Genomic DNA, 19,136 nt, shown 5'->3' with positions numbered 1-19,136 from the left:
CATCAATTAGAGCAAAATGTTGTAGAAGAGCATTCAAGTGCGTCGGGTTCTTGAAAATAATGTTATTTTATCAATGCGACTCAATACAACTCTAATTGTTAATTTTTCTTTGTTCTTTATATTCACAGAAACCTCAGCGACATCGGCACCATAATGCATGTGAGCGAAATACCACCACTAAAGGGTTCGGTTTCGTGGACCTGTAAACCAGTATCGTACTATTTGCATACGATCGATCGTACGATATTGGAGCGTTATTTTCAACGCTTGAAAACTCAAAAAGGTGCTGAAAACGATCATGTCGGTAAGTAAAAATAACGCCATAATTATGAAAAATCCAACAGAGTGGTTGCCTCAATGGTTAATACTACTGTCGGAACAAGTACGAGCAAGCGATAAGGGAGTAAACGAAATCGAATTAACCAAAATAAAATATAAATTAACTAAAAACGAAAAGATTTAGTTGGAAAACGTCTAAAATAATAATAAAATAAAAGCGTAGAGAGAAATAATTTTACGAAAATGTTTATAAAAACAAAAACGAAAAATACGTTTAATATCAAAAGTACACCACACACCAATCAATTGTGCAGAAAAAGGAAAATACACAAGCATATCTGCGAGTATGCACACGGGACACTCAGAAAATTCACGCAACACTCACGAGACCAAACTAATTCTTTGCATTCGAAATTCATGAAAAATCCATCCACTCATTTTTGCTATTTTTCTTAAGGCATTTTGGTAATGTTTTTTTATTTTGATTCTATTTTCTGTTGTATTTTTTTGACTCCTTCTTGCGCGCCTTCAAACGTAACTTTTTTCGATGTCGTGTACATTTTTCGTATTGATATTTATGTCCGCTTTCGCCTGCCATCGACGCCATGCTGAAATCCTTTACTAATTGCAATTCCGTTTCTCTTTGCTCTTTTTTTAAAGGCTCCACACGCACCACACGCGATCGTGCCAAACGTGAGGCGCATAATCACGCGCTCAATAATCACCACAACCACAACCATCATCATCATAATAACAACAACAACAGCAACAGTAATACGCACTCAAACTCCTCCGCTGCCAATTCGTCGTCCACGAACACAACCCACAACAGCAGCAGCAGCAACAACACGCAACGCACTAATTCGCCGGCGGCGCATGTCAGCAACAACAGCAGTCACGCGCAACAGTCGAACGCATCAGCAACAACGACGACGTCGTCGGCTGCAACGTCCAAGACTACGAGAAATCAACAACAGCAACAACAACAACGTGAACAGCAGCAAGCACAACGCAACAACTTGGACATGGACACATCGACAGAGAGCGAAGCTGAAGGCGACGTGGCAAATGGCAGCGCAACCGGTGGCACCGCCAACGGACCGACCACACGCAAAATCTGGTCCGACTGGTGCAGCAGCTCGAAGGGCAAGTCGTCGCAATCCGACGATGAGGAGAATAATAATAACTTTAGAAATACGGTCACGGCGACGGCGCGTAATGCACGCACCGTTCCACAGAAAAAGCGCAAAAAGCTTACGCGCAAAGCGGCAATTGCCAGCAAGAGTGCAGCTGCAGCGGCAGCGCAACGAGAAGCGGCAGCTGCTGCACGTGAGGCGGCAGCGCAAGAGGCCGCAATGGCAGCCGCTGCGGCGAATAGCAAGGACTCCTCGTCTAAGGAGGATGGTGGCGCTGGTAGTGGTGGTGGCGGGGCACGCGGTCGCAAAGGCCGCATGAAGAAGGGTGCACGCGGACGCAAATCGTTAAAGATCGCTGGTTTGGATGTGCTGCACAAGCAGACGCTGTTGAGCACGTCGCACGAGGTGTTGAGCAAAAAATTGCCAGCGGCGCCGGGCTGTGTGGATCAACAGCTGACGTCACTGCTCACTCGCAATATGACACATACGGAGCTGGAAATTCCGGAAGCGCCCCAGGATACACCTTACGCGCTACAAATTTTATTGGATGTCTTCCGTACGCAATACATGGCCATGATCGAGCAGATGAAGGCGAAATCGTTTGTGCCAAACATTAAGCGTCAAATACAATTAGAACAGGAACGCAAACAACGCATTAAGAATCGCGCCAGTCAGCTGGACAAGCAGATCAAGGTGCTGATCGATGACAGCGTAATGTTGCTGAAGGCGCGCATGAATGAGTTGGGTATCAATGTCACCTCTCCCAATGATCTAATCACAAAGGCTAAAGAGATTGTCGGTCGACATAAGGAGTTGCAAGGTATAGCAAAGAAAATACAATCGCAAGTGACGACCTGTGAATTGGAGCAGAAACGTTTGTTGAAGAAGCACCTACAGCATTTACCAGAATATCAGAAGACTTGTGGCAATAATGGACGTACCAAGGTTGAGCTGCCGAATGGCGGCAACCCAATCGACCTGAGCGAAACTGCTGCGCACGAATTGGTGCTGAAGGAGATCGCCAATACATTGGCGCAACGTAAAAAGTTATACGCGCAAGTGTCAAGTATTGAGAAAGAGGCGGCGCTCTTGGAGAAAGCAGCCGAAGAGCGGCGCACAGCAGCAGCGCTACTTGCACAGGGCACCAATATGACATTAGCTAACACAACAGCAGTATCAAATAGTGCGCCAACAATGATGCCCGCCACGCTGATATCGGCAGGTGCAAGCGGCGTCACGCAACCGCTGCAGTTGACGACGACGAGTGGCGCGTCGGCAGGCGGTAATGCAGTATCGAATAGTGCACCCACAACGCCAAGTAAATCCGCGACAAACGCGACATCAAAAACACCGCGTCGTAGTCGCGATCATCGTACGCGTTCGCAGGAGTGGCCTGATGTACCGGACGTAGGCAAAATAGAGGAAAGTAATCCAGAAGTGCTAGCACAAAAGATACTGGAGACAGGGCGTCAGATCGAAGCGGGTAAATTTTCAGCCGCGACTGGCACAGGAAATGCATACACCAACGCTATGGCCGGTATTGGCGTTTCCAGTGGCAAGCAACTTGCCTTGTCGACAACTGCGCATCACCAGCATCTCACCAATAACAATATAGCCCAATATCATGACGAGGCTCTGACGACACCGTCAAAGAAGAAACAGCATGCGCGCAGTTCGAGCAACGAACACCTACCGTCGGTGTCTATTTATGTGGCCGACAGTAACCTGATGCCGGCGCCTACAGCATCCAATAAGCAGCAGCCGCAACAGCAACCCTCTCCCGTAAATGGTAATGGATTGCGTGGTGTTGCCGGCTTACTGCCAAAATGCGAGTTGCCTGGTGCGCGCAAGTCGTCAATGTCCGCCGCTGCTTCCGGTGGCATACAGGAATCACCTAAAGTGGCTAACTTTGAAGATCGCCTTAAGAGTATCATCACCTCTGCGTTGAATGAGGATCAAGAACATCGCAAAGCTGCCGCGCATCATATGCCCGGCTCATCAGCCGGCCACGACTTGAGCCTTCACTCATCAACACAGTCGTTAGTATCGCAACAACCGGGTTCGCTTCAATCATCGCCAGCACCAAAACGCAGTAAGCACACTGCGTCAGCGTCTTCTATGAACAACTTAAATCAGCAAGCACACCCACACCAGCAAATGCAAATGCATCACCAACAACACCCACATCATAATCATTTGCCGCCGCTACCACCACAGGCCATGCCGCCAAACAATCTGAACAACCTCATTACCGTTGCCACTCAGGGTCCAACACATTTGAATGCTACCACCACCATATCACCAATAACACCACCGCCGTCCATTGGCAACAGCCAATATGGCAGCAGCGGTGTGGGCGCCGGAAAATATGGCGGCGGCAAGCAACAGTCTTCCGCTGCGTCTGGCAGCCATAAAGGTAGCGCTGCCAAGTACCAGCAACAACAGAATAATGCGCACTTACAGCAGCAACAACAACAACAACACATGACACACTTACAACAACAACACCAGCAACAGCAGCAACAACACGCACACTTCGGTTCGGCCGTGGGTGCTGGCACTTCACCAGCCGATCTGGCCTTCCATCATCGCCGTCGCAGCTCTGTAAGCGCGGCCAGTTTCGAACATTACGCTGCACAGCAGCAGCAACAACAACATCAGCAAGCAATGATGATGGCTGCCGCAGCAGCTGCAGCGAGCAGCGCGTCATCACAACACCTCGCCAGCGCCAATCACCAACATCTAATGCCACCGCTCGAATTCAAAGCGCCCACCGTTACAGCAGAAAATCTCATATTGAATGCGTCGCAGCGTTCCAACAGTCGCGAACAACTCGTCGAGGAAATGGTGGTCGCACCACGTTCCAGTTCGGCCAACTCCGATTCGGCCATTATGTACTACCCACCGACACGCGATCGCCTAATGTCGCTAGAGCGCAGTAATAGCCGCGAATCTGCGGTCTCGCAACCGTTGCCGCCACATCATACGAACAGTGGCAGCGGCGGCAGTAGCGGGCAACAAATGTTGCCGCAACCCAGCCGACCAAGCTCAAACTCATCACAGCCAGATTATACACAAGTCTCACCGGCAAAGATGGCGCTTCGCCGCCATCTCTCACAAGAAAAACTTAATCAACAAATGCCGCCTGCTGGCGCCATGTCCGGCTTGCCGCTATCCACAAAGACCATTGGCGATCTGGTGAATGGTGAAATCGAGCGCACGCTTGAAATATCGCATCAGAGCATTATAAATGCGGCGGTGAATATGAGCACAGTTGGTGCCCCACCGCCAATTACCGGCGCCACTAACGTCGGTGCCAACAATTACGTGGACCGCGCGGCGCACGATCGTTTGCTAATTAATCCGAATGCGCAACGTCCCGAGCGCGTGCACGTGCGTGTGTTCGATGAGCAAACGCCGCCCACACATGTGCAAGGCAACGCTGTCGACGTGTCGCCACGCACTATTGGTGCTGGCAGTGGGCGAAAGTCACCGCCGACAACGCCAACGCAGTCCTCACACAATATGTCTTCGCTGGCACATGTCGCATATAATCACAAGACTGCGACTGGTGGCACAGCAACGGCAGCGCCTCCTAATAGTGGTCGCGTCAATAACAGCAGCGGTGGCTATAACCCCTCACTCTATCAGCAAATGGCGATGGGTGGCGGCAATAGCAATGGTAGGGAAGCGACGAATGCCCGTCTTGCTGCTACCGGTAATGTTGGCGGTGCAGTAAGCGGCTCGCGCAGTCGCGACTACCAGCCGGTTAGCTTACCACGCGCCGAAATGAAGGGTTGCATCGAGGCGTATTTCAATGATGAGCAACATCATCAGCAGCAGCACCAACAACACCAGCAGCAACAGCAGCATCACAATCATCAAACACACTCGCACAAGGCAGGCAGCAAAGAGCGCAACAATGGACGCGGGAATCGTTTGAACGGCAGCAATCCACCATTGGAGGGTGAGTGGGAATTATTAGAAAAGGAATTATTAGACACTTGAGAGGTTTTTGAACTTTGTATTAGTTATATTATTGAACAGAAGGAATTTTATACGATAAAAATGCATCTTCCAAATTTAATTCTCAGCTGTTGAAATAGTGTTTTTTTTTATTCCGAAAAGTCTTCATTTTCTCTAGTAATCACAGTCAAATTATATAAATCGAAATTAAAAATTTAAAATCTAATTTTTACTCACAAAATTTTGCTGAAATAAGAAATTAAAAAACAATTTGTTGTTTTATGAATAATAAACTTGCGATATAACATTTTTATTTTTAAATTGGGTTTTTGGGATTACAAATTTATTTTTAATTTTTGGGATTAAATCTATTTATTAAATTTTTTCAGTCCTTATTTGAGAAAAAAACTCCAAAAAATACTTTTAATTCACATTTTCGGGATACTATATACATACATACATAAATGTTTAACTATAACATTCTCCGACTTAATTATTTTCCAACATATAAAAAAATATCACATTCATATCGTAGGTCTGGCAGCTTCACTGCAGGATCACGTTATGGCCTCGCGCAAATACAAGGAAGAACATGAAGAGCGTCAGCGGCGGGCTGCCGCAGTGTCCAACAACAACAGCGACATGCATAATCAACACCATCACCAACAACACTCTCATCAGCAGCAACAACAGCAACAGCAATATGCGCATAGCCAACAACACCACTATCAAGCACAGGCGACACATGGTCACAACAACAACGCCACGCCCAATAAGGTGGAAAGTGAGTACTTGCCGTTTTAGACTAACCCTACTCAGCTATTAATTGGAAATCTAATCTATTTTTGTTTTTGCTCACCCATATATACTTAGTCGGCGTGAAACGCACTTCGCCCATGGCAAATAATCAACAGCCACGACCCGCTAAGATGGCCCACTACAACGACAATGCGGTTGCGCACAACCAGCAACTACACCAACATCAACAACACCATCTAACCAACAGTAATCCATACGCCAATATGAATGGCGTTAGCAGTAGCAGCAACAGTGGCGCCATCTCATCATCGGCGACAGGTGCACATACACAACCGCAGTCCTCACTGTCGCCTTCTTGTCGACGCAATGCGAAATTGCCACTCGAACCGCTGCTAATGAGTCCGGAAATCAACTCGATAATGAGCGGTGGAGCTGCTGCTGGCGGCGATGAGCGCCCCTTGCAGTTGTCAGCAACGGCAGCGAAAATGTCGCGCCAACAGCAGCAGCAGCTACAACACGAACAGCAATCACGCACAGCGACCACGCCGCATAGTACAACACCAATCGTGGGTGGACGCGCCGGTGATGATGGTAAGAATTGATTGACTGTTTGCAACACAATTATTACCAAAAACGCACCAACCGCCACGTACCACCTAAAGTTAGTCACCAGCACGGCAAAAGACAAAGACCATCTTATCAAGCACTGTATGCATTTGGCTCAGGCATAGTTTAGTTTAACACTTAGCAGCATTGAGAATAGTACATACGCGAGCTAGCATTGAAAGAACTCAAAATAAATGTACCTGAAATAAGACGAAATCAAGTTAGCATTAATAGTGAATACATGCATACATCATACACACACACATTTATATACTTACATATATAGTAATGAAAGATGTAGCGAAGTGCTGCATCATTTTATAAGTTACTACCTCATCATCAGCACAAAATACACCAAATATTCGACGCAAACTACAAATCATAATCATGTGTACAACTACAATGCCGAAAGAAAAACAATAATTATATTAATAATAAAAACAGCAAACTAACTGCATACTGTGTGCTTTAAAATTCCGTTACTAACTGCATTGTCCATCGTATTAAATACCGCTACTTGAAAGTGTCGCAAATTGCGTTTCGCTTCGCCGTTCGGTCTGCGTTTCTGCGTATAACTGTTATATTGTTGTTGTTAGGTTCATGCATGGCCTTTTAGTGTGTAGCATAAACGATTTAGGCATTTAAGCTGAATTTGTACAATTGTGTTTGTAATTGCCACATATTAACTAGCTTATTTTAGTATATTTTGTTAGCGCACTTTTCGAATGGCAAAGAAATATTTGCTTAGAATCATTTTTTTTACTAATAAGTTTACTGTTATTTTTATAAATAATTTTTACGTCGCACTCTTTGAACACACAAAAAAAGACGCCTTTATTTAGTTCATAAGTTTTTCGCAAAAAAAGAAATATTATTCTTGTTTATAACACATGATTTTTCCTAATTTTTACGCTTTCCTACATATTTGGTTTATATGTATGTTTGTAAAAAATTTCGAGATTTTTTAACGCAATTAAAATTTAATCAATTTATTTTTTTGTCAACATACATAAACGCTTTTTTATTTTTTCTCCTCCGCCTAATTTCCTTGGTGTTTTGGTTTCGGGGCTCCACTGTCTGGGTGTTGGGTTTTCTTTTACTCCATTTTCGAAACTATTTTGTTGCAATTGAATGTTTTTGCTGTTACTTTAGGTATTGTTGTTGTATTTCGTAAGCGCTAAGATAGTTGGAACGGCATTAATTTTTAGCAAGTTTTCGCGACAAACGTGACAGTGATAGGTTAAACGGCAAAACAAAAAAATAAAATAATCTTACTTCAGTTTCAATAATGTCTTATTTTAGCATATCTGAGAAGATTTCTTGCAGGATTTTCAAAGTATTAGAAATGTGCAATCGATTGATATTGGTACTTTAATCTTCGAGCAAGTGATATTCTATGAAATTATATATAAACTTCACGCTGCTTGCATTGGCTTTTACCAGCCCATAGTAAAAAAAAAACATAAACAATCCTAGAACACTACTGTGTAAAAATTATTTACATAACCTCAAAATTTTCTCGTCAATTTGTTTGTTTTAAGCCAGTCGTATCCTACTAGGGTTCTGAATTAAAAAAAAAAAAAAATACGGAGTTAAGGATTTAGGTTTTCAATTTTTAAACTGCACAATTTGGATTAAAATTTAGTTTTCCAACTTTTAATTCTGATTAGATTTTCAATTATTGATTTCAAAAATGTATAAATGTAACTTATTTTTTAATACAAAAAAACAGAACTTTAAATTGGTAAAATATAAATCATTTGCTCTAGAGTATTAAATTTCATACCTCTGTGCGAGCTCTAGGTTGAAATGGTAGAACACTCAGTACGAAATGTAACGTGAGATTAACATTTAATTTTTCAATGCCGTATTTGCGATTAAAACTTTTTTGATTCTGGCGTTTGGGATTATAAATTAAATAATTAAAAATTATTTTTAATACAATGTTTTCGATGTTAAACTAAAAAACAAAATAATTTAAATGTTAATTCAATAAAAATAATAATAATTTAAATGTTAATCAATTATATTTTTTAATATTTTTTGTTTTTTTTTTGTAACGTGATTGTTTTTAGATTGCACAAATAAACTGCTCTAATTCTCATTTTCTTGTTGTTAAAAATAATTTTAGTATTATAATTAATTTTCTTAAAAACATGTAATATATACTTTGACGTCTCAAAAAATAGTTTCAGAATATAAAGGACAATCCTTTTTTAAAACAATTAACGTTAAATTTCTAGAAAAATGGGCTCTATTTTTGAGTTTACTGTGTACTTTATTAGCTAAATAGTTCTAGCATCGATATTTTAACAGTTTTGTAACATTTCAAAAGACATGCATATATAGAGATTTCATATAGTGGCATAAAGTTATAAGTTCTATATTCCATCTATTTAATTTTCCAATTCCATAATCGCACACTGCCTTCTCGCTACCTTTGCACTCTCATGATTTTCTTAAGACTTAACCGCTCATGCCTCTTTGCCTGCTATATTGAATAACTTCTTTTGCACTTTGTATTAGCTGTGTATTTGATCTCCTCATTTATATTTTCCTACACATTACATTCCAGTTTCCAACAATTCCTCCCATACCATTTCTGCTCCATACAGTAGCTATGGCTATAAAAAGCTCAAAATTTAGCTGACGAAAGGGGCTTACAAATATTTTCCACACCCCATTGTGATTCATATATATACGTACATGCATATATATACTTATGTATATATGCGAGATATATAAAACCAAAATTTGAATATAAAAATTATATAACAATTGGTAAGTGTCTGCGATATAGTTATTGATTGCTTTTTAGCTTTTTGTTTGTGTTATTGTTGTTGTGATTTTTAGTTTTTTAGTTAATTAACAAGTCGTTTATCTAAAGTCGAGAATTTATTGTACATAATACTAAGTCATTACTAATATTCGTATCCAAAAAATGTAGCACGTGTTTACTCCTAAAAAATTACACAAAAAACCTTAAAGACGGCACATACATACGGTTTTTATACACGGAAGAGTGTGTATTAAGTTTGTCACGAAGTTTCAACACCCCGAAGGAAACGTCGGAGACGTAATGAGCTGAGCCAACAAACTGATCAATCAAAACCAAGTTTTTGTACGGGACCAGTTTTTTTTTTAGAAAATGTCTGCATGTAATTTGGCAATAATTATTCCAAGGTAGTGGTACAATATTCGAAGAAAATGTTCAGATGAAAACACTACACTGATCGATTAAAATCCAGACCTTATATGGAACACTTTTTGTATTTGACAATATATCGTGACGAAATTTTAAACAGATTTATGTCCAAATTGATTACAGCATATATACTCTTGTTTGGAAACTTTTCTATTTATGAAGATTATAGCTAGCTTCGGTTAATCAAAATTAACGTTTTTCACTAATCTCTTTTAAAAAATTACAAACTGTTTCTAAGCGTCGGAAACGGCGTTTAACTCAATCCAACCTACATTTTTAATATTTTTCAATAAAATAGTGTATGAATGCTAAATAACTATGGCAACAAATATTAATTGATAAGTAAACCGTTTATTTTAACATTTATAGGTTAGGTTTGCGTACGTTTACCGACTAAAGCTCTCTTAACTTGTTAACTACTTATGAGGATAATTTATAACACATTCCATGCTAAACACACACATTAAAACATCACAACACCACACTTACCCAATTACAGTTCAAAATCTAACCATTTAGTTTATAAGTATGAAAGTTTCGAAACAAGTCTGATACATTTTTCCTTATCTTCCACATAGATGATGTCATCGCCGACGATGAAACACACTGGCAACATCGGGTGAGCTCCGGCTTCGATCGCCTAGTCGCCTTCGCCTCCACCGAGCTGGATAAGACGCGGCGTTCTATTGACACGGACATAGTGCCGTCGTCGATCAGCTGCAACACTTCGCCCGATTCGGGTATTACCCACAGCAGCAGCAGCAATTCAGATACGGCGCGCACATTTCTCTCCACCTCGTCGACGTCCTCGCAACTGGACATGCCTATGAGTAGCGGCGGCAGCAGCGCTGGCAGCACCAGCAGTTCAAGCGGTTGTAGTGTGAGTGGCGCTAGCGCCAGCTCCGGCGGCAGCGGTGTCAATAGCTACATGCATGGACACCTACACCATCATCATCATCATCATTCGTTGTTGTTGCATGCGCATGGCAATGGCGGTGGCGGTGGGGGCACCGCTAGCAGTCACGCTTCATCATCAGATCACCTTAGCGATAGCAGCATGAAATCAACGCATTCCGATGTCGCTTCTATGCCGCCGATAACGCTGCTGAAGGCGAACTCGACATCACCGGTTGACGCGAGCGCCATTGATAGTCCGCCGCTCTCTGATATCGGCTTGCCGCGCACACCCAGTCCGAATGCGGCCGTGCCGACACCACCCTTGGCCGCAGCTATGGCGGCAGCGCATAGTGTCACACCTACGCCGACACCAACACCACCGGCCAACGCCGCTGATCCCTATGGCAATAATACACTCAAGATACCCTTAAAATATCAACGCAAATCGAAGTCGTCATCGGAGAAGCATTATAAGAAGAAATTCTGCGAACGCAATTGGGAATACGATTGTGATGATCTGTTGATGCCATATGCGAATAATAACAGTAATGATGCCACCAACAGCACGGTGATTGAGGGATCAACAGCGAACGATGCGGTTGGCAAAGGAATGGCTGGCGTAATGAAAAATGGTCCCACAACATTTGCTAAAACGAATGGCGGCGAGACGAAGAAATCCCATCAAACGAGTCCTGAAAAATCGCCAAAGCGTCAGCAACAACAACACCAACAGAATTCTTCCGAGGTGAACAACACTAAATCCGCCGAAACACTCAATCATAATCACAACAGCAACAACAATCTGTCATCGACTACATCGGCGACGACGGCGACAATGCAAAATCTTTCGCAGCACCACCATCATCATAAATCGTCGAAATTTCGACCGAAAGGCAAGGATTGGGACTGGTCCATGGATAGCAGCAACAGCAGCAGCAATGTGAACATCAATAGCAGCAGCAATAGCGGCGTCACTGGCGGTAACAGCAGCGGCAACAAGTGCAAAGCGGACGTAGGCGCCGCAGCAGCGGTGTCCATAGCCGCGCCCACAACAACCAATGTTAGTTAAGTTGAAAATGTTGCATAATTTTTCGTTATTTTTTTGTTTGAATATTTATGAACTTGTTCTGAGCACATGACACTTGTAGCCTCTACACAATCGGTCGTCTGTTGACAGCAATCGGCAAAACAATAGCAACTAATGTTAATTTATATATTTATTTTGTAATTTAATTAAGACACAAAATGTTTAAATTGTATCATAAATTTCGTTCTCGTTGATCGCTATTAATTTTACTGTTAAGTTATAAATTTATTACAGTTAAAACGCTGCTTATTTCAATTAAGTCAAACTTTTTGTCCCAAGTGAAAAATAATCTACAATTTGTACAGTTATTTAAACGTAAACTTACTCGTTAATTTAAAACATTTTTTTTTTAATAATTTTTGGATACTTGGCTGAGTGTATTCAAGCTACAGTGTTTGTTAGTCTTTTTTTCAAAATGTTTTGCTTAAAATTTTAAAATTTAATTGCAAATTATGAAATATTTGAAAAGTGTGAAGAGCTTAGTTTAGAGAAACGCCCTAACACGCCTAAAAAACTGGGTTCGATGTTAAAAATAAAAAAAAAAAAACATTTTTTTAACATCTGACAAAACCACTTGTTTTAGCACAAGTTTAGCAAATGTTCTCGCCTACAGCTGTATTTTCGAAGCTTCGAAGAGTTTTTCAAGTATTGAAAGAAGCTGAAAATTTATATGTGAAAATGTTTGTTAAAAGTTTACATATATTGCTGTTGTTGTCTTTTTAACTCACTGACATACAAAAAGTTTCCTTTCCATTGGGGTCTTATCACACAGTTTGGCGGGTCCTAAACCCAGCTTACAACCCTGGTGAGGGATGGTTCGCCTTCTCCCTTTAGCTCGCCTTCAAACTGATGTTCTTTGGCTACCCTGAGAATACTTAGTCGTGAGCTGCTTCAGTCATATGTAAAATAATCGTTTCTGACCAGTCCCAAGTGAATGGCGCTTTGAGAACTTTTCTCACTTGCATGAGCTTCTACATACGACTTTATCCTCCCGGCTATAACCGCTTACGAGTTGTCTACGCCAATAAAGGAGAAGGCATAAAATATTTTCATATTTTGCTTTAAATTTATAAAATTTCGAATTTGAAACTAAACTTCTATTGAAATATTTGCAATAATTGTTTTTTTTTTTTATTATTATTTTTATTGAAAAATAGTTTTAATTAATATTTTAATTTTTGTATTTTTTGAAATTGTATTTGAATTTTCTAATATCATCTAATATCGTTGTTCATTTGATAACTTACTATGCGCTATAGCTCGCTAAAGTTTTCTGCATAAGAAAAAGTATAAGTTTTTTCCTTAATGTCTGTGTATGTGTAGAAAAAGTTTTTAATTTCCAATTTAACGTTTGGAATATGAAAATTACACCAACAACACGCGCCAACCACTTCGTGAATGGTAAGGTAACTGAACGATGTTTTTCATTAACATAAGTTTTTGACAAAAATTATTGTTTTTTAAAGTATTTTTTTTAATTAAATTGAATTTTATTAATGTACTTTTTTTTAGTTTTATTTAAATTATTTTTTTTAATGCAATTATTATACTTATTTTATTTTATAATTGAATTATAATATTTTTTTTTATTTTTTTATTTTTTTATTATTATTATATTTTTTTTAATTAATAACTTTTATATTATAATAAAAGGTTTTTTTTTTGTGATTTTATTTTTAATTTTCACCGCGGGGCGGATTGTGACAATTACTTTTAACTGCGTTCACTTAAAAAATAATTTGTCAAGCTTAAATTGTATTATATTTTTTGAACACTTTGTTTATTTTTTCTGCTGGTTTTATATTTGTTGATATGAAATGTTTTTTCACACAGTTTGCTTTGCACAGTTTAAAATTTATATTTGAAATTATTCGTTATTTTAATAAAACTTAATTATTAATATATTAAATTTGTTTTTTTTTTTTAATTGTGTTGCATAGCTTAACAGCATTTGCCACATTTTTATTTGTGAACAATTAAAGAAATATTTAATGAAACGAAATTTAAATGACAATGCTAATTTACTTTAAATTTAACATTTTAATAAAAGAAATTATTAAAATTAGTGAAAATTTGTTGTTAAATAAGTCTGAGGATAAAAAAAAAATATTTTTGGAAAGAACAATTTCAGCAACTGTAACGAACGCATTGAAAACGAAGCTTTTGCGCTGAGTTGCTGATAAAAAATTTTAATAAAAAATATGTAAAGCATACTTTTTTGCAATAATTTTTTTGTTTTTTGCTCTTTTTTTTTTATGAATTGTTAAGCGACGACAGATTTTATGCACATGCGCAAAGGCATAACGTTATGTATGTATATAAGTAATTTTAGATTTAAAAACCGAAATAAATGAAAACAATTTTAGCATGAAAAAATGTTTGCAAGGGAAGCTAAAACATATATTGTATATTAAATGATAAAAACAAAATAAAAAATGTTAAAATTAAAAAATGAGTTAAGCGCAACGCAGGCAATGCAACGGTAAAAAGTTATTTAATGACAAATGTACGCGTAAACAGTTTAAGCAAATTGTAATAATAATAAATATATATACACACAGATATATACATTTGTATATAGTAACCATGTAATGTAATATAAATATAGAAAAAGTAAATGTACTGTAAAATGCAGCAACACTTGTAATACTAAATAATAATAATAATGAGCAGTAACGGTAAATAAAATGTAGGGAAGGAATTATGCAATTTAGTTAAATAATATTTAAAAATAAAATATGGTAATTAAAAATAATAATAATTAAATACTAGCGGAAAAGTAAATAAACATTTAATGCAGCAACATTAATTTAACACATAATTATTATATAATACTAGTATTTATGCAACATTAAAACCGAAACAAACTTAAAACAAAGAAGAGCGTAAATTTAATGCGAAAAACATGAATTTTAGGTTAAGTGCAACCGGCAAACAATTCACGTTCAGGAAATGAAAAATTAATAGTTCTTTAATTACAACAACAATTACAATGTATTAAAAATGACAATTTATAAACAGCAAATAGCAGTTACAATATTAAAATAAAGAAAATTTAATTTAAATTTAAATATTATTACACTCGTGGTACAGTTGTTTCGAACGAATGCAAATGCAAATGAATAAACAAATACAGTAACAACAACAAATAATGATGGCATTTAATTAATTTACAAAATACAAGTTAGCAACGTAAACAAACCCAAAACGAAGAGTATTTACGAATTGAATAATTGAATTTTTAACAAAGCAGTCAAAGCTGAAATAAAATTAAATGGAATATAATAAATATACGTAAATAAAAAGAACATACTAGTGTAGAAATAGGTGAAGTAGTGCGAAGGTAAAACAAATTTAATTTAATTTCTCGTTAAATGCGTGCAAATCCAATCAACGCACGAATAATTTAAGCCACACTTCGTTAGGAGCGGCGATTCGAGCTTTCGCTCTCTTTCTCTCTTTAAAGTGTGCTTTATGCCAGACTGGGGCACAACACTTCAGTTTTACAGGCAACGGGCAAACGATTTTAATACAAAAATGGTGCTTACGAGTTTGCTTTTTTGTTTTTTTTTTTTAATAAAAAGTCAATAAGAGTAAATGAATATCCGCTTTGAAAGGGCAGACTGTTAAAAAGGTATTGCAATCAATAGAGAGCGCATAAACTTGGGCGGCAGTGCACTTGATTTGGTGATTCTAAGCGTGCAATTAAAACTCAAGCGGGGCTGTAAGAAAGCTTTTCAAGAACTTTCTTTCTGAGAATTTCGCATGGATTGTAAACCGTAAATTAATATTTATATAAAAATATACATATATATATTGAATATGTTGAAATTGATTTTTGTTTTCTTAATTGCCCCATTTTTCTAATATTTTATATCCCTTCCATCATAGATTTTGGATATTGGTGCAACTTATTTCACTTATCACTATTATTTATTATTTTTATTGAAGTTAGTCAAACTATTAGTTTAACTGGACCCAAACATCTACAATTAGTCACAAAAATTAGTATACACTGGAGTTCGTAAAATAAATACACTAACTATGGAAAATTTAGTGGATATATTGGATAGTCGAAAAAGTCCTTTCGTATTTCTAATCAAATTTCAACTTATTTTTTTTTTAATTAATACTAAAAAATTAATAAAGAAGTATCTACCATTTTGGTCGACCATTTTTGGCATTTTTCCGCTAGAGAAATTATTCCATCAGTGTAAACCGAAATTTTGAAATTTCCAGAACGGAAGCGAGCGAACCATTGTTGTGCTATACGAACTGATACAGCATCGTCTGCGTAAACTTCACAAATTTCATTGGTAGCTTGCGTGGCATTCTTCCTTTTTTATACAAAAATTTCAAAGTATAGCGAATTTCTTCATTATTTTCACTCATTTCTGAACAGTTGTAAATTTTTTTCAACTTCCCCGATTTTCTTTTGGTTAAATGGAGCTTAAAATCTCACCTTTGCAACACTCTATGGTATGACATAATGTGATATTGGTAGCAGTGGAGATATGCAGCTGAAACGACATCTATTGACAAAATACGAAAAGACTTTTTCGACTATCCAATATTTGCATTTTTTACGCACATTTGAAGATGGAAATCTTATTGACTACATTTGAACATAAATTAATTCATTTATTTAACACTAAGCCAAAAATAAAACAAAAAACTGTAATTATTGATAAATTCAGGTCACAAAATTGAGTATACACTCAATGGAAAATAACAATTCACTTAACTTTTTTCTTTAATTTTATAGGCGGTGGGTCCACCTGACATCCGCCTAGGCATCGATTCCACTAGTTTTTTATTTTTTTTTTTGTAAAATTAGGTGATATTTCGCCCCATATCTTGATAATCTCCTTTTTTAGTTCTTCTTTGGTACGGGGACTGGATTTTTTCAGCTCAGATTTCATATCTCCCATAAGTGAGTGCTCTATGGGGTTCATAACATAGGATTGTGGTGGAGTCTTAAGCTCTTTTGGAGCGTTATGAAGCAACAGTTTTTTGATTATCATCACTTTATGTTTTGGATAGTTGTCTTGTTGGAACCAAAACACAGACGGTAGCTGTATTCTCCACGCTTGCAAGTAAATTGCACCTCAGTATATTCAAATAAATCTCCTTAGTCATATAATATTCGTTTGTACAGTTATACAGATATCGTTATACACGAAGATTCAAATATATTCGTATTCATACGTATGTATGCACATATGGACTTTCGTCTCACATGGGTAAAGTCCGGTTAGGGTGGTTATCTGAACAAATATAGTTTGCGAACTTACCCGCATATTCGGACTCAAGTGCATTTGAATATCTGAATTTCAATACGGTTTGAAAGCGCACGTGGATAAAATTGGGATAGTTTGGATATACGATGATGCGTATATATTAGGGTGTTTTTTTATGAACTATTAATTTTTTCAATCCCATCATGAAATTCTCTTGGAAATGCCCTAAAAAAATTCTCTGAAAATTTGAGGACCGGGGCATGTAAACATTGTCCATTGAAAATACACGACAACCGTGATTTTTTATCTTTAAATTTCTATAGTTCAGAGGCATTTTATGGCATCGCTTTGAATTTAGACACATATTCCTCAGAATTGAACACTCTACAAAAGTGCCCATAGCGCCAAAGTCGAAACTCACACCGGCGAGGTAGTAAGGGGCTCTAAGCCTGATTTTTTCACGAAACTCGCGTTTTTTGTATATATTTCGTAAATGACAAGAGCTGTAGAAAAAATGTGCATGACAAACTTGTAATAAATTTTATTTGCTAAAAATAAGGTCCGAGGTCAAAATCACTATCATTAATACTTCTCGAGATATTCGGCTTTTTAAGTAAGGCTTTATAGAATTTTCATAGATGGTATGTAATAAAAAATCTTCGCTGCCTCTTCATCGCTTTACGATACTTCGCGGAAAAATGGGTGAAGCAAGACCATCTTCAATTAGATTTAAAACAGGTATAAACGGTGATTTACTTATAGCAACCGGAATATTTTGTTCAGGTTTGTTGCTTTGACCCGTTTCACCTTAATAATGACGAATACTAGAGCTGTCGCTACCGCTGCCTACAATAACATTAGTAACAGCAGCTTAAGTTTGGACTAGTTAAAAAAAAACCAGCTGGACTGAAGGAGTCACTACTTTCGAAAACATTTTTCTTTTTATTTTTATTTATCTTCGATTCATACATATGTACATACTTGGTAACCTTCTAAATTATTTTATTTTGTGATTTTCAACACTTCGGCTTTTTACTGCTATTTAGCTCGCAGACGAATCCCAGAGCTTCAGAGTATTTGAAAGCTAAGTATAAATTCCGCGTTCATCTTGAACATGCGAAAAAAATTGAAAATTCCAAAGTTTTTAAAAATTAAAAAAAAAAAAAATGTTTCTCGAGCATAAGAATAAAAGTGAAAGCAGCGCGGCTTATACTAAAGAAAGCTGGCATCTCTGGAATAAAAAATATGCAAAAGAGTTCATTTAAATTTACAATTGAGTGCGCTGCCGCAGGGGAGTCAATGACAATTAAATGAAATAATCTTTTCGCAAATGAAAATAAAATCAACAAAATATGTAAATTTGTATGTTGATTTCAAACTCCCAATTGCTTGCTAGGGTATTCAGTCTATGAAGATATTAAAAAAAAAAGAGTTTGAGTCACAACGGGACTTTTGTTATTAATTTTTCATTGGAAAACTTTTAAAGTATTGGCATTCCTACTCAGGGTGAATAACATACACACACACACACAGACATAAAATAAATAAATATATATACTACGCGAATTATACAAAATGAAAAATATAAGAATATGGAAAATACAAAAACAAAAACAAAAATAAAATAAGAAAATAAACGAAATGTTTCAAGTGTCAACTCACAAACCGATGAACCTTTTTTCCACGAAATTAGAAATACAATTTTTTCACACACGTATGTAAGCATGCATGTCTATATATATGTACATATGTATGTATGTGTGTAAATAATAACAAAAACAAGAACCATTTTACGTGAAAGACTCCCAGAACTCAGCACGCCTACCCAAAGCGATTACTTTTGCATAATACAAATGCAAAAACAAAAACAAATAAACCGTTAAAATATGTATAGGTAAAGTATAAATGAATAGAATGCAAACAAGAACACCAAATTCCAATGAGGTAAAAAATAAAATTCT

The 19,136-nt window shown here is 37.6% G+C and overlaps 1 protein-coding gene across 3 annotated transcripts in view; it reads left to right on the top strand.

Moving 5' to 3' along the window:
* The window catches only part of LOC105228542 (histone-lysine N-methyltransferase, H3 lysine-79 specific), a 121,110-nt gene extending 103,102 nt beyond the window's left edge, over positions 1–18,008 (top strand). For 2 of the 3 annotated variants that reach the window (XM_049449085.1, XM_011208420.3), the window contains exons 4-8: positions 129–304; positions 940–5,382; positions 5,917–6,165; positions 6,255–6,731; positions 10,530–18,008. In XM_049449085.1, coding sequence (XP_049305042.1) covers positions 129–304; positions 940–5,382; positions 5,917–6,165; positions 6,255–6,731; positions 10,530–11,917 — 6,733 coding nt within the window. In that variant the 3' untranslated portion in view covers positions 11,918–18,008. The remainder of the gene's footprint in view (positions 1–128; positions 305–939; positions 5,383–5,916; positions 6,166–6,254; positions 6,732–10,529) is intronic. The other variant, XM_049449086.1, reaches the window with a different exon arrangement.
* Positions 18,009–19,136: the final 1,128 nt, after the last annotated feature.

This window comes from Bactrocera dorsalis, chromosome 2, assembly GCF_023373825.1.
Source record: "Bactrocera dorsalis isolate Fly_Bdor chromosome 2, ASM2337382v1, whole genome shotgun sequence".
Lineage (NCBI taxonomy): Eukaryota > Metazoa > Arthropoda > Insecta > Diptera > Tephritidae > Bactrocera > Bactrocera dorsalis.
The sequence above is the reverse complement of the archived record's forward strand: the minus strand, read 5'-3'. Positions and strand labels throughout refer to the sequence as shown.